General features: G+C 40.3%; 1 protein-coding gene across 15 annotated transcripts in view; it reads left to right on the top strand.

Annotated features, from left to right (window-relative positions):
• Positions 1–15,485, top strand: part of TMEM131L (transmembrane 131 like) — a 178,148-nt gene that overhangs the window by 80,067 nt on the left and 82,596 nt on the right. For all 15 annotated transcript variants that reach the window (XR_013532855.1, XR_013532854.1, XR_013532853.1 and 12 more), the window contains exons 4-6: positions 6,805–6,873; positions 13,093–13,216; positions 14,288–14,404. Coding sequence is in view for 7 of the 15 variants with exons in the window: in XM_078366370.1 (XP_078222496.1) it covers positions 6,805–6,873; positions 13,093–13,216; positions 14,288–14,404 (310 nt within the window). In the remaining 8 variants the exon portion in view is untranslated. The remainder of the gene's footprint in view (positions 1–6,804; positions 6,874–13,092; positions 13,217–14,287; positions 14,405–15,485) is intronic.

Here is a 15,485-nt window from a genome sequence, read left to right as displayed (position 1 = left end):
CAGTCTCACTCTGTCGCCCAGACTGGAGTGCAGTGGTGCAATTTTGGCTCACTGCAACCTCCCACTCCTGGGTTCAAGCAATTCTCCTGCCTCAGTCTCCTGAGTAGCTAGGATTACAGGCATGCACCACCACTCCCGGCTAATTTTTGTATTTTTGGTAGAGACGGGGTTTCATCATGTTGGCCAGGCTGGTCTCAAACACCTGACCTTGTGATCCGCCCACCTCAGCCTCCCAAAGTGCTGTCATTTGTGGGATTTTAATGGAGAAAAATACCGGTTTCTGCCTCCATTGTTAAATGGTTCTGTGAAAGTAGTCAATTGACTGGTAAGAATGGCAGTTCTAACTTAAGTAGTGGTGCCCATGTCTTTCATGTTTCTTCCTATCAGTAAACTTCTGGGGAGAAGTACATTTTAAATTAAAAATAAAAACAAAATCAACTTATACTAAGATTATGATGTAGATTTTTATAACTCTTGTAGTTATGTTTAATAAACTGCAGCTCAGGCCATTTGTTTTTCAAGGAATACCCTAAAGCACAGTGCCTTACCTCAGATCATAGGCGTTTCCAGGCAGTGAGATCCTGGGGAAGGCTGTGCCCTGGAGTTACCAATCTGATTGTTGGCATTTGTCGGTATAGACTTGCCCAGTCTTGGACTTTTTGTATCTGTGCAGGGATCAATTTGAAGTCCCGTTGCATAATGGAAGTTACTGAATTCCTCTAAGGTCCCCAGGGATAGCAGCTGAGTCCTAGAAATAAATACCTGTCTTCTACTCAGAGGAAGATGGTGGTTGACTATCCCGTCAGACACACTGTTTAGAAGAATGGGACCAGGAGATTAATGTAGGGATCTCTGCCATTATGGAGTCTACAGGTCTCTTCCATTATTTCCAGCTCTGGGATCTCTCATTCCTCTGAATGGTGAGAACAGCCCAGTAAATGTCTCATTAGCTAACATGTTATTCCTTGAATGCTAAAGAGTCTAGACACAATAACATTATTCTGGTTACTGTGGTCTACTTAGCTACCTTTCTTGAGTTGGAGGGGGTTTGTGAAATGGATGGAAAACCTTTCCTCTTGTCCATGCAGCCTTTTGCCAATATCCAGTGGTTAAAGCCATTGCTGCCATGGCCTAAAGTCTTTTGTTTTTGAAACACCTGTTGTTGTTTCAGGTGTTGGAAGAGTTTGCATCTGAAAGACAGCTAATTAGATGTGGGGCACCAAGAGACAGATGAAAACCGGTCCACTGAGGAATATGGAAGCCAGACAGTTCAGTCCCTCCTGTAGGCGCTCGCTGTTGTGTCTCAGATTCCTCTTAGTAGGTGAAGCTGTTTTCTACTTGTTTGAAAAGGACAGGCCCTCTTCGGAAACACTGTGGTGTTCTCCAGGAGTTGAGTAAACCCTTACGAGTAAGGTCATCACAGATCCACCGCATCTGCTGACTTTCCCTCTCTCCCCTTCTCATGAGCCAGCAAAACCTTCCTGGGTAGCAGCTATAGGGCCCAGGCTGCCCTCTGCCTTGGGCTGGCCCTCTTCCCTCATCCTCACCCCTCACATGGGCTTCCTTGCCTCACGCTCCTCACTCCACCGCTGGAGCCAGCAAGCCAGCTTGCAAGTGCTCTTTCAGTTCCCCAAGGTGGTCCACACTGTCTTTACTCCTGCCATTGGCCTATGGAAGCAGCCTCTGTTCAGTGTCCCTCCACGGTAGCTGCTCATTGAGGCCCCCTCAGTCCTATTCTCCAAGGGCTTTGCTGAGTTTCTCAGGTGGGGTTTCCCTCTTCTGTCTTTGGACTCTCTTGATCTCTGGGTTTTGATCATGGGCATATGAGCCAGTCCGGCCTCCTGGATGGTAAGCCTGAGGGGAGCAGCCTCCTGGAGCTGACCGCCTGCCCCCGTACAGCTGAGCCTTATTAAATTGCCAAGAGCTTTGAGGCAGGGTTAGCAATCCGTGGCCCTGCCTCTCACTCTGGGGAGATGGAGCTTTGCTTTGAAATGACGCGTTTTGGTTGGATAACATTTGTGAACAGCTGGAATGGTTGGTTATATCCAACTCATTTTCGTGTCTGAGTTACTGGACACATTTTTCAAAGGGTGTGTCTGATATCAGCAGACAGATTTGTTTTTTTTAGGAATAAGAAATCTGGGCATCTACTTGCTTTTGAAGGATCTTGGAGTCATCCAGTGCAGCTTGCTTGTTTCGCTGGAGAAGAAACTGAAGCCCTGTGTCACATTGGCGTTCATGTCACAGCTAAGACCCAGCGTCTTCTGATTGCCAGTGAAATTTCTTTGCTCTTGAACTAGGCACTTTTCCAAACTGTTTCTTTGTTTTATGTATGTAGAAAAAAAATGTGGCCAAAGTTTAAAAAAGAATTTTTTTTTCTTTTAAAAGATAAAAACACAGATAAAATCTTAGGTAAAGATCAATGTTTTTCAAAATAACACATGTGGGCATCCTTGTCTACAGGTCTTGCTGCTGAGAAAGCTCAGCTCTTTGCAGAAGATCTTTAAAATAAGGACTAAGAGTGTGTGGAACAGGATCTGTATCAGTAAGAGCTCAGAGACCGCAGATAGCTTCTGCCTTTATTTCTCATCCTTGTGCCTTTCTCCTGTTATAGAAGCAAAGTGGTCCCTTTTATTTAACTCTCTCTCTTTCTCTCTTTTTGTAAATTTAGGCACAGAGTCTTGCTCTGTTGCCCAGGCTGGAGTGTAGTGGTACGGTCATTGAGAGAGAGAGAGAGAGAGAGAGAGAGAGAGATAGAGATAGAGATAGAGAGATACCCAGGCTGGTCTCAAACTCCTAGGCTCAAGCAATCCTCCCACCTTGTCCTCCCAAAGCACTGGGGTTACAGGTGTAAGCCACTGCACCTTGTCCATTTTACTTTTTTAACTAGCTTTTTAAAAACAATTATGTTACAGATGGAGAAGGGGTAAAAATTAGAAATATGTGGCATAAGTTTATAATTGATTTCTCCAAGATGCATGTGGTTATTTGATGCCAGTTGTGGGGACTCCTAAGAGTAAAAGAGGCCAGGTTGTGTTTGACATAAATGAATCATTATTATTAAGGGTGAAATGTGAAATGCTGACTTTTGTGTGAAATGGGAAAAGGAGGAAGTTTTATCTTTTATTGCTATGGTTACTGAGACTTTAGTTATTTCTTTGAAGCTAACTTTGGCATTTCAAACAGGATATAATTTCTTGGCACTGATATTTGAGGATAATCGTTCATGTCCATAGCTGACTAAATTTTGGCAGTTTGTTCTCTCCCACACCCCCCAGTCTTTTAGCAAATTTTTGCAATGTGTACATGTGTAAGTACTCTCCAGGTCAATACCTATGTCTGAAATAGTTTTACTTGAAAGAGCTAACTTTTAAATTTATGTACTGACATTAAAACTCCTTGTAACTTGATATGGTATTTTTCAAACTGTAAAGTCAATTAAGCTGAAATCAGCCAATGAGAAAAAGAACTTACTTTATGACATTTAGAGAAAAAAATGGCACGGTTTGATTTCTGCCTTTGGGATCAAAGTAGAGTTTTCTTTGAAGTTAGAGACACTCTGGCTGTTTGTACCACGTTACTTTAGGTTTGGCCCTAAATGTCTGCTTTTTACTGGGTATGTAAAACTTTCTAATTGTGGGATTTAAAAATCTCTATTAGAATATGAGACAGCCCAAGTTTATATTCATTTATTTTATAATATTCAGAGATAATTATTACTGTCCTGCTTGGGACTTTTAATTCCAGAGGTTGACATTGACTTTAAGCTCAGTCAGCTTCTCCATCTGTTCTCTTTGCTTTTTCTTATTAGATGAGTGTCATTCTCTTAGTAATATGAGCTAATATTTATTGAACTTAATGAAGCCTTTGCTTCATATCTGACACATGATTTTATCTCATGCTATTTCATTTTATTCTCATGATAACTATGGGGTAGATCATTTCCATTTTACAAATAAAGGTTGGGACTTGAAAGAAGCTAAGTGACTGATACTCTGAGGGCTAGAAGGTGATGGCCATGGGCCTAGAGTCTGGGTTTGACTGGCCTCTGCCTCCCAAGCCCTCACCAGCAGGCCAGACTGCACCGGTTCCTTGGATAGGTCATACAATGCCTGAACTAGACACTGGGCTCATGTTTCCCACCTCGACAGATCTGGATTGGAATTTGGACTCTGCCTCTTAGAAGCTATGTGACCTTGGGTAAATTACTTAAATCCTCCAAACCTCCTCGCTCATTGGGAAGTTGTATAAAATCCGATGACAGATTCAGTTTTCAGTGCACAAGACAGGAAGAAGACTGTCATGAATTACTTTATCTTATGCAGTAGCCTGACTTTTCTCAAGATTATTTTTGGTACATGAAGTTGTCTGGTTTGTTTTTCTCCTTTTCTTCTGAAATGCTGAGCCTGGCCAACTCCATCTGGAGTTGGGTCCCTGTGGTGGACCTGCTGTGGGCACCTCTTCACCTCCGTCGCGTCCTGTGGTTCTTCACATCATTTCTGGAGGCTACCGTGTGTGTTAGTGGCCTTTTCTGCAAGCCAGTTGTAAAATTAGTCCTGGCCTTTTAGGGTTTGAGTAAATAGCATACCTCTCCTCTGACCATGTTCAAAACAAGTGAAGAGATTGACAAGAGTTAGGCAGATGGAGGCCAAGGCATCAGTTTATTATTAACATAGCTGGTGCTGGAGACAGAATAAAGGAGGTACAAACAGACTATACTGGAGAGAAGATAGAGCAAAAAGAAGCTTAGATAAAGGCAGAAAGTGGAGGGAGGAAGAAGAGATTACAACTAGAATTCTTCCTGTAAGATGGTACTTTGGAAGGGTTCTTGGAACTCCGCATTGTTTGTACCTTCAAGAAAAGGGGGTCTTGGAGAGGGACTTGCTGAAAGGTTACAAAGTCTATTGGTCAGCAGGTTTTTATTTTTAAAAATTTTTTTTGAGATAGAGTTTTGCTCTTGTTAGGTCAGCAGGTTTAAAAGTCAAATGCCTGGCCGGGTGTGGTGGCTCACGCCTGTAATCCAAGCATTTTGGGAGGCTGAGGTAGGAGGATCACCTGAAGGTCAGGTGTTTGAGACCAGCCTTACCAACATGGAAAAACCCCGGCTCTACTAAAACTAAAAAATTAGCCAGGTGTGATGGTGGATGCCTGTAACCCCAGCTACTCAGAAGGCTGAGGCAGAAGAATCACTTGAACCCTGTGAGGCAGAGGTTGCGGTGAGCCGAGATTGTGCCATTGTACTCCAGCCTGGACAACAAGAGCGAAACTCCGTCTCAAAAAAACAAAACAAAAAAGTCAAATGTGCTCTCCTGGACCAGCCTTTGAACTAGCTTGGTCAATGGCTGCTGGGTTGGAGGAGAAAATGGAAAGATTCTATTTACTTTCTTAGTTTTGAGACAGGTGTCAAAAATGGTCTTGCTCAGTCACCCAGTCTGGAGTGCTGTGGCGATATGATAGCCTACTACAAGCTCAAACTCTTGGGTCCAAGCAATCCTCCTGCCTCAGCCTTCAGAGTAGCTGGGACTACAGGTGCATGTCACCATGCCCGGCTAATTTTTAAATTTTTTTAGTAGAGACAAGGTCTCACTGTGTTGCCCAGGCTGCTCTCAAACTCCTGAGCTCAAGTGATCTGCCTGCCTTGGCCTCTCAAAGTGCTGGAATTACAGGCATGAGCCACTGCCTCCGGCCAAAGAGATTCTATTTTGGAAAGCTTGTTCCAGTCTATAAAAACAGTTGTTCTTGTTACCTTTAGGAGCTTCTTCAGTTAAACATCTTTAGATTATTATAGCTTTAATGTTGTATGGAAGTTGATAGTTTTTTGGTACTCATATATTTTGTATTTTATGTTTTTAAGTATGTTTATATTTCATGTTGTATCTTTATTATGATTTGCTTTTACATGTTTTTAAAAATATGTTTTGGTATGTTTTTCTGCTACATTGACTTGTGCCTTTTGACTGTGAAGGAAAATGAAATCATAGTGATGATTAACCACTGAAATGTGACCTGCTGTGTGAGATTGTGTATGATTGTTATTCTTATGCAGGTTTTTGATGGTTGCAGCCTCATAAGCTGTCCTGGCTATGCAATACTGTCCTTGCCTTGTTATAAGAGGTCCAACAAAGTCAGAGGCCACCGTCCCCTCCCCCAGGCCAACTTGTGTGTCATTTCCTGATTTAGGATTTATGAAAATAGCCATGTCATCCAAATTTACCCAGAAACAAAACCTATTACATATTAAATCCATCTCTAGTTCTGTCTGAATGCTTACAAAATCTGTATGTTTGATACGAAGTTCTTTTTTTTTTTTGAGACTGAGTCTTGCTCTGTCACCAGGCTGGAGTGCAGTGGCACAATCTCAGCTCACTACAACCTCCTCCTCCTGGGTTCAAGCAATTCTTCTGCCTCAGCCTCCTGAGTAGCTGGAACCACAGGCGCGTGCCACCATGCCCGGCTAATTTTTGTATTTTTAGCAGAGATGGGGTTTCACCATGCTGGCCAGGATGGTCTCGATCTCTTGAACTCATGATTCGCCCACCTCAGCCTCTCAAAGTGCTGGGATTACAGGCATGAGCCACCATACCTGGCCTGATATGAAGTTCTAACCATAATCTTAGATTATCTTAAATTTTATAACTCTAGAATTCTACCAGACTTCTAATAATTCAGTTTTATCATTTAAATTGTTGAAGGGAGTATAATTATATCTCATACATTGAGAGTCATTGGTCTGAGTACATCGTCATATCTTAGCATTTAAATGTTAAACTACAACAAAATCAATTTCTCTTTTCTATTTTTTAGCTTCTCGGACAAACTATTTAGTGGAAAAGGCTTACATTTTCAGCCATCAGTTTTAGATTTTGGAATACAGTAAGTATCTTTTCTTTACAATTAAAACTCATTTATGCTATTTATTTTCAGGATTTTTTTTTACATATATGTGCAATGTTAAATTTTAAGTATATTGATAATATGAAGGGATATTGATCCTGGGACTTGTTAAGAGAAATATTTTTTGTGAAAAGGAGAGTGCAACAGTTGTTTCAGTCCTTTCTTTAGTTTTTTTTTTTTTTGAGATGGAGTCTGCCTCTGTCACCAGGCTGGAATGCAGTGGCATGATCTTGGTTCACTGCAGCCTCTGCCTCCTGTGTTCAAGGGATTCTCCTGCCTCAGCCTCCTGAGTAGCTGGGACTACAGGCGCATGCCACCATGCCCAGCTAATTTTTGTATTTTTAGTAGAGATGCAGTTTCACCATGTTGCCCAGGATGGTCTCGATCTCCTTACCTCACAATCCGCTCATCTTGGCCTCCCAAGTTCTGGGATTATAGGCATGAGCCACCGTACCCGGCCTCCTTTCTTTAATTTTTAATAAGTATACCTTGTAATACTTTATAGTGATTGGAATTTAATAAAAAGTCAATGCTGTTTTTCCAAAACAAATCCTGTTATTTTATAATGAAAAACTCTTAAGTATTGATGGTCTCTGAATTTTTTTGCACTAGATTCATTTACTCACTTGCTTTTACTTCTTGCTGTGTCTTCTGGATTCAGAATTGCACCATGCTTACAGTTGTTAGGATTAAGACTTTGGAAACTCCAGTTGGGGAAGGCAGTGCATAAATTGTAATGACTTTACAGTATCATGTAAAGAACCACAAAATGAAGAGAATGTGATCTGAGTGCCAGTTGAGGGCCTAACTTGGGAACCTGGAAAAATGAAGGGAAGGGTGACGCTGTGAAGAGCAGGCAACATTAGGACTCTTGTTTTCTGTGATAGTTTGAATCTTGAAGTGTTAAGCTTCCTGGATGCAGAATATAGCCACATTGAAAAGATAGAACTTCTAATTAGTGGTTTCAAGATTGAGGGGTTAAAGCGTTGCTTGTTTCTGGGGCCAGCTTACAACACTTCAGTTTCATGTAGAGCCTTTTGAATGATAAGCAAAGTTTTGTGAATGAAGTAACCATGGCCATAGGAGAGCATCTGGGCTGGGCTAGGGTGGGCTCCTGGTGTGCCCTCCTTACTTCATTTTACTCTTATATAAAGAGTATATATATACTCTTATATAAAGCATCTGGATTACTTGCTTTACATTCCCTTCTAATCATCAAAATGTTAGAGCTACAGTGAAGGAGAGTGAACTTGTAATTTTTTTATTGTTTTTATTTTTTAGACAGAGTCTTGCTCTGTTGCCCTGGCTGGAGTGCAGTGGCATGATCTCGGCTCACTGCAACCTCCATCCCCCGGGTTCAATCGATTCTCCCGTCTCAGCCTCCCAAGTAGCTGGGACTACAGGTGGCCACTACCACACTGGCTAATTTTTCTATTTTTAGTAGAGATGGGTTTTCTCCATGTTGGTTGGGCTGGTCTTGAACTCCTTACCTCAGGTGATCTGCCTGCCTTGGCTTCCCAAAGTGCTTGGATTACAGGTGTTAGCCACTGTGCCCAGCCCAATTTTTTTTTTTTTTTTTTGAGACAGAGTCTTCCTCTGTCACCTAGGCTGGAGTACAGTGGCACAGTGTCAGCTCACTGCAACCTCTGCCTCTTTGTATTTTTGAGAGAATCTTTTGAGAGGCTCAGACGATTCTCCTGCCTCAGCTTCCTGAATAGCTGGGACTACAGGTGCCTGCCACCATGCCTGGCTAATTTTGTATTTTTAGTAGAGATAGTGTTTTGCCATGTTGGGCAGTCTAGTCTTGAACTCCTGACCTCAAGTGATTTGCCCTCCTTGGCCTCACAAAGTGCTAGGATTATAGGCATGAGCCTCTGTGCCCAGCCTGAACTTGGAATTTAAAAGCATCATATTGAGCTTTTTAAAAAGAGATTCTATAAAATGAGGAAGAGAAAACTGGGACTTTGCCAACTTTATAAGATTCTAGGTGTTCGCTTTTTTAATTTTTTATATTTTTACTCTTATATAAAGAAAGTTTAATCAAAGCTAAATTTTTAATAATTCAATTGATAGTATAAATAAGCTGAATTTATCATAACCTCACTGATTTTAAATTCTGAGAGGAGACTATACTTTTGTGAAAATTCCTTATTGTGAGGCTGAGCGCAGTGGCTCATGCCTGTAACCCCAGCACTTTGGGAGCCCAGGGCAGGCAGATCACTTGAGCTCAGGAGTTCAAGACCAGCCTGGCCAACGTGGCAAAGCCCCTGACTCTACTAAAAATACAAAAATTAGCTGGGCGTGGTGGTATGTACTTGTAGTCCCAAGTAGATTGAGGCACAAGAGTTGCTTGAGCCCAGGAGGCAGAGGTTGCAGTGAGCCAAGATCATCGTGCCACTGTGTTCCAGCCTGGGTGACAGAGCTAGACTCTGTATTGAAAAAAAAAAAAAGTCTTTATTGTGAAAAGAAATTTTGATGCAGGATCTACTTCAAAGAATATGTGTTTTAGATTGGTAGATATAAGATGGATCATAGTAAGTATAGCTGTTAGGATAATAATTCCAGTTCATTGGATCCTGGCTTTCTAAAATATTTACTCTTCAGTAACATAGAAAAGTTCTATAGTTGGTTGAGCGTGGTGGCTCATGCTTTTATCCTGGCACTTTGGGAGGCCAAGACAGGCAGATTACCTGAGGTTGGGAGTTTGAGACCAGCCTGGCCAATAGGGAGAAACCCTGTCTCTACTAAAAATACAAAATTAGCTGGGCGTGGTGACACGTGCCTGTAATCCCAGCTACTCAGGAGGCTGGGATAGGAGAATCGCTTGAACCCGGGAGGTGGCAGTTGCGGTTAGCTGAGATTGTGCCATTGTACTCCAGCCTGGGCAACAAGGGTGAAACTCCTATAGTCAATGCTATAGTGGGTATGTATATACTTGTCCCTCATTATCCACATGGGATTGGATCCAGGACCCCTGTGGATGCTAAAAGCTGAGGATGCTCAAGTCCTTGGCATAGTATTTATATACACTCTCTCGTATACTTTAGATTATCTCTAGAGGCCGGGCACGATGATTTACACTTGTAATCCCAGCACTTTGGGGGACTAAGGCAGAAGGATCACTTGAGGCCAAGTTTGAGACCAGCCTGGACAACACTGTGTGAGACCCTGTCTCTATAAAATTTTTTTAAAAATTAGCTAAGCATGATGTGCACACCTGCATTTCCAGCTACTCATGAGGCTGAAGCAGGAGGATCACTTGAGTCCAGGAGTTCAAGGTTACAGTGAGCTATGGTCAATCATGCCACTGCACTCCAGCCCAGATGACAAAGTGAGACCCTGTCTAAAAAAAACAAAACAAAAAAAACTCCAGTTTACTTATAATGACTAATACAGTGTAAATACTATGTAAATAGTTGTTATACTCTATCTCTTTATTTTTTTATAGTATTGTTATTTTTTGTTTTTTATTTTTCCCTCAAATACTTTCAATCAAGCTTGGTTGAATCTGCAGATACGGAGAACTGACCATATATGATACACATTTGTTAATTAGCAATATACATGAATTGCTGGACCTAATAGCTAGAAGCATGCTGAGAGAATGCTGAAAGTCTTTGATTTGAAAGGATTTCTGATTTTTAGATTGAGTTGCCTTTGGAAGATTTAGTTATGTTTATATAGTGCTTTATGGTTCCCAAAGTGTGATCATGTCCCTTGTCATTTGAGTTTTATATCAATCCAGTGAGGACAGGTATTATCTGAGTCTGTATTATTTTCAAATATCTCTTTGTTCGAGCATGTACTACAAATGTGTTCCTACATTTGTTGCTGAGAAGGAATGCAGTTTGCTCAGGGTCATTTCACTAAAAGTGGTAGAATAAATCTTCTGATTTCTAAGATAGCACTCATGATGCTATTTTTCTTATTAGTGAGGTCTGGAATATGATTATGAGAATTAGTTTGCTGAAGTTAAAAACTCATTAAGAACCAACTTTAGCCTAAATTAGAACACATTTATGATTAGTTGAGTTTTACCTTATGTCTGACAAATGGCTTAATTTATAGGCATTAGAGTAAAACTTTACTCCAAGGGTTCTTCACTGGCCCAGTTCAGCTTTTGCTGTGGTTTATTTTGATGTTGGCCTTGAGCAAATCCCAACTCTCTTCATAGCTTTGATTTTCCTGGAGGATGCAAAGTTGGGATCTTGTTACTCAGTTGCCTTCTGCCCACTTCTTAGGGCTTAGGTTAAGGGTTAATATTCTGCTGGTCCAAAGATGAAAATTGTTAATAATTCATAGATATTTTAATCATTTCTTTTGTAGTGTTAAATTAGTAGTATTTTCCAGTTGTCACTAGTGAAGGAAATTTATATCCTCATAACACTTTTAAAAATAGAATTAAAAAATAGAATAAAAATAGCACAGTGGTGACTGGGCTTCAGCTAGCATTCTCTGTTAGGTCTGGAGAGATTTCTGATGGTGCAGTCACTGACTCTGTAGCACTGCTGTTTTGCATTCTTGTTTTCTCATGTATTTCTCTGATAGACGTGTATTCTTTAAAACCAGAAACCTTGTATTTCAATTATGTGAATGGAATATAAAGCTTTGAGGATAAGTATTAATAACTTTGATGACTGATATCACAGAAGTTCTTATTTATTTCATTTTAATTGTGGGAAGAAAGAGCCTAATTCTCTGAGGTAAAGCTTTTTTGAAGTGACCCTTTATGTGTATGGTACTGTTGAATATTTTTTAAAAAAAGATTGTATTAAGAACATTTTGAAAAATCAGGATTTCAATCACATTGATGTGGTATTTTATCTGTAATGGGATGTGAAGAACTACATTTTGAAATACACATTGGACATATTAAACCTTTTGTTAAGACTAGTGATTAAAAGTAAGGGTGAAAGCCAAAAGAAAAATTCCAAGGATTTGATGGTAGTAATATAGTATTTTGGAAATCTCATTGTATATAAGAGAAGCAACATCCATGTCGTTTTTCCTAAAGCATACATTTTTAGTATCAGAGAAATTTGAATAAAATTAGAAAAATATCAGCATAATGAATATTAGGTATAATTCATTCATTATGCTGAAATTTTTCTAATTTTATTCCAATTACAGATATAATTAATTCAGCTTAAATTAGAATATAATTTTATTTCTAGGCCATCCTGATGAGAACTGTGTATTTGGCTCTGTCTGCCACTGAAGCTATTAAAACTGAAGAAATGACTTCAGTGAAATTTTTGCTGGCTCTCTGTTCATTGCAACATAATGAACGAGACTGAATTTGGTCTTGAGAAGTAGGAATCAGAGTTAAGTGACTGGAGGGAACATTGTAGGTGGCTCCAGGTAGGTGGGCCAGAGACCAGCTCCTTTCCTCTGGCAATTCCTTTATCAGAGCAGAGACGCTGTAGGTGGAGAATGCTCCGGAAAAGAATTGGCATCGAACCCTTCGTGAATTAGTGCGTTTGCCACGGAGCAGAGATTCTTACTCTGAGGTTTATGGAAGGTTTTGAAGCTGTGTTTGAAACTTTTTGTTGTTAAAGTGTATGTTTGTGGAAGGAGGAGCCAGAGCTTTCATCAGAGTGTTTGGAAAGGCTCATAATTTAAATGGATGGGAACCACAGCTGCAAAGTGCTGCAGCATTTGCAGTTTTCTCACAAGAATGGCCTTTAGCCATAATTAAGTTTTCCTTTTATAAGCTCTAATAAAATAACATCTCTGTAAGTTGAAAATGCATACCTCCCTAAAAAGTCCCTTTAAATTTATTACTTAGAAAACACTACCCTAAGAAAAATTGGGGTTTTGTATGAGTAGTTTCTCATCTCAACATATTTTCATTTGAATTAGAGACCCACGTCCGAAAAGTGCCTACATGTGTTTTTTTTTTTTTTGCAAGCATTTTAATGGCCTAGATGGGTTAAATTTTTCTAACACAGAAACCAATGGAGTGCCACCGTGGGTTGGCCTACACCTAAAAGACAGTTGTTTTTTTATTTTATGGTTTTTGACTGTTGTGAATTAAATGCTTTATTACCAACACAATTGGATAATTTAACTTTGTGATGAACAGCAACAGCTTTCTGGGTTTAAAAGTATGTGTGTGTATGTATATAATAATACATATATGTATGTATAGTAATACAACGATGCAATCTATTGATTTTTCTTTGTTTCTCCTCCTAGGTTCCTGGGACATCCTACAGCAAAGATTCTCCATGCTTACAACCCTAGTAGGGACAGCGAAGTTGTGGTGAATTCAGTGTTTGCAGCTGCTGGACATTTCCATGTGCCACCAGTTCCCTGCAGGGTGGGTGTTGATGGACTCCTGGAAACTATGCTGTGGCAGGCTGCCAGGTTTTCTTGCTTTCTTTGGCCTGAAGGTTTTACTTTCTGCTCTCTGTCTCCGCGTTTTCTGCTACCCAAAGCTTTCCTTCTGTGTGTTTTACCTTGCATTTACTTTTCCAGTTGTTCATTTTTATAATTTTGGAGGCTCTTGATATCTACTGGGGCCGGAGGAGGCGGGGGTTGCGGGGGAGTTTGAAGGCTCTCAGCTGTATAGTAATGTATGTGTATTTAACGTGGCTTTATTGTGACTCAAGAAAGTTTATATTACTTGTCTTGAAATGACTACAAACTCTGAGACATTTAGTAACTAATACAAGTTTATAGTTGAGACCTCTTCCCCCTCTCCAACCTGCTAGGAAAATTAGGTCTCCTTTCTGAATGTAGGACTGCAAGGTCTAGCGAATGGCTCCTTGTAAAGCTGATTGGCACCATAACAGAGAGCTTAAACCTAGTCATCTAATAGTTTTAATTTCAGTGGTCTTGAATGTTTAATGATGATCCAATTAGGATCATTAGCGAGCAGGCTTTTATTTATTTTGCTTACTATGTCTGCCTGATATTATGTACTTAAAAAAAAAAACACTGGGACTAAGAACGTGTTCTAAGGGGAAGCCCAGTATTTGTTTTATGACAGTCAGTCTGGATAAACGTTGTTCCTGATTTTTATTACATATCAGCATGTTTGTATGTTGGTTATTCTCTATATTTAAGTAGAGATAGGTCTGTTAGCTAAAGACAGTTGGACCTGTGGGTGTGGGAAAGGAGGGGAAGGAAAGATGTGAGAGTGACAGCTCCGGTCTGAAGTGAAAGGACTCGTCTTCAGGCAGTGGTATATTCTTTGATATATCCTTTTAGACAGGTGGACACTAAGCAGTTTGGGGCTTCTTATGGATTCATGATACCGATAAATCAAGGGTGCACAATATGCAAATGTCTATTAACAGAAATTGTCAAAAAAAAAAGAAAGTCTGTGAAAGATAATTCATCAAAGGGGCTATTCCTCCAAATGGCTGATTGGGTATCTTTCTTTCAGGTAATTCCAGCACTGGGGAAAACTTCCTTCAGAATTATTTTCTTACCTACTGAAGAAGGAAGCATTGAAAGTTCTTTATTTATTAACACCTCTTCCTATGGAGTCCTTTCCTATCATGTGAGTAACTTTTCCTTATGTCACATAATTTGGTTGGTTGACCTAACCATAGGGGTGGATATTTTTAAAAGACTTTTGGAAATGTTATCATCTGGTTTATGTCATTAAAATATAAGACTGTTAGTGATGTTAAACTCATCAGCATTCACCCTTTTCTGCCTGACATGCCACAGTTGGCTGTCTTTCCTATAAGTACAGGGCTATAACCCTACTGTGGATCTTTAGAGGATACAGAGCAAAGAAATCTGTCACAGTTTCCCGTCATAAAATACAGAAGTCGTTCAAAGCTCATGGCTCTCACCTCACAGGCAGTTTGGAAGGAGGTGCTCTAAGGACAATCTTTAGTGATTTTGCCTACCTCCCCTCCTTGGCTCAGGAATATTTCTGATTGGGAGACATTGATTGTGTGCTTGGATGCTGGTTCCAAGGGAGCTCACTATTCATATCAAGGTACCAGGAAGGGAGCTTGAAGAATCTTATTGCTGTTCTCAGAAACAGGAATCATTATCTCAAATGGTATCTGATGCAGCATTTAACAAGATGTGGCATCAAGTAATTGAAGTGCCAAGATCAGTTTTTGTGGTTATTTCTTACTGGATTCCATTAAAGAGGTCCCATATCAGAAGAGCTGTCTGCTTGTGAACAGATTTGCCACAGTGAGGAACATTCAGCTTAAATACAGCGTTCTGTATTTCTTTCTTTTATTTTCTTTTTTCTTTTTTTTTGAGACAGTGTCTCACTCTGTTGCCCAGGCTGGAGTGCAGTGATGTGATCTCAGCTCACTGCAATCTCCACCTCCCAGTCTCAAGCAATTCTCCTGCCTCAGCCTCCCAACACTGCCCAGCTAATTTTTGTATTTTTAGTAGAGACAGGGTTTCACCATGATAGCCAGGCTGGTCTCAAAGTCCTGGCCTCAAATGATCCACCTGCCTGAGCCTCCCAAACTCTTGAGTGGGAGAACCATCGTGCCCAGCCAACATTTTGTATTGCTGAAACATTCATTGTGTCTTTTGTAGATAAAGATACATATAATAATTGGATTAATAGAGTCTTGAAGGCCATGGTGATGAATATAGATTTC

Source organism: Callithrix jacchus, chromosome 3 (genome assembly GCF_049354715.1).
Source record: "Callithrix jacchus isolate 240 chromosome 3, calJac240_pri, whole genome shotgun sequence".
Lineage (NCBI taxonomy): Eukaryota > Metazoa > Chordata > Mammalia > Primates > Cebidae > Callithrix > Callithrix jacchus.
This window is presented reverse-complemented; position numbering and strand designations above follow the sequence as displayed.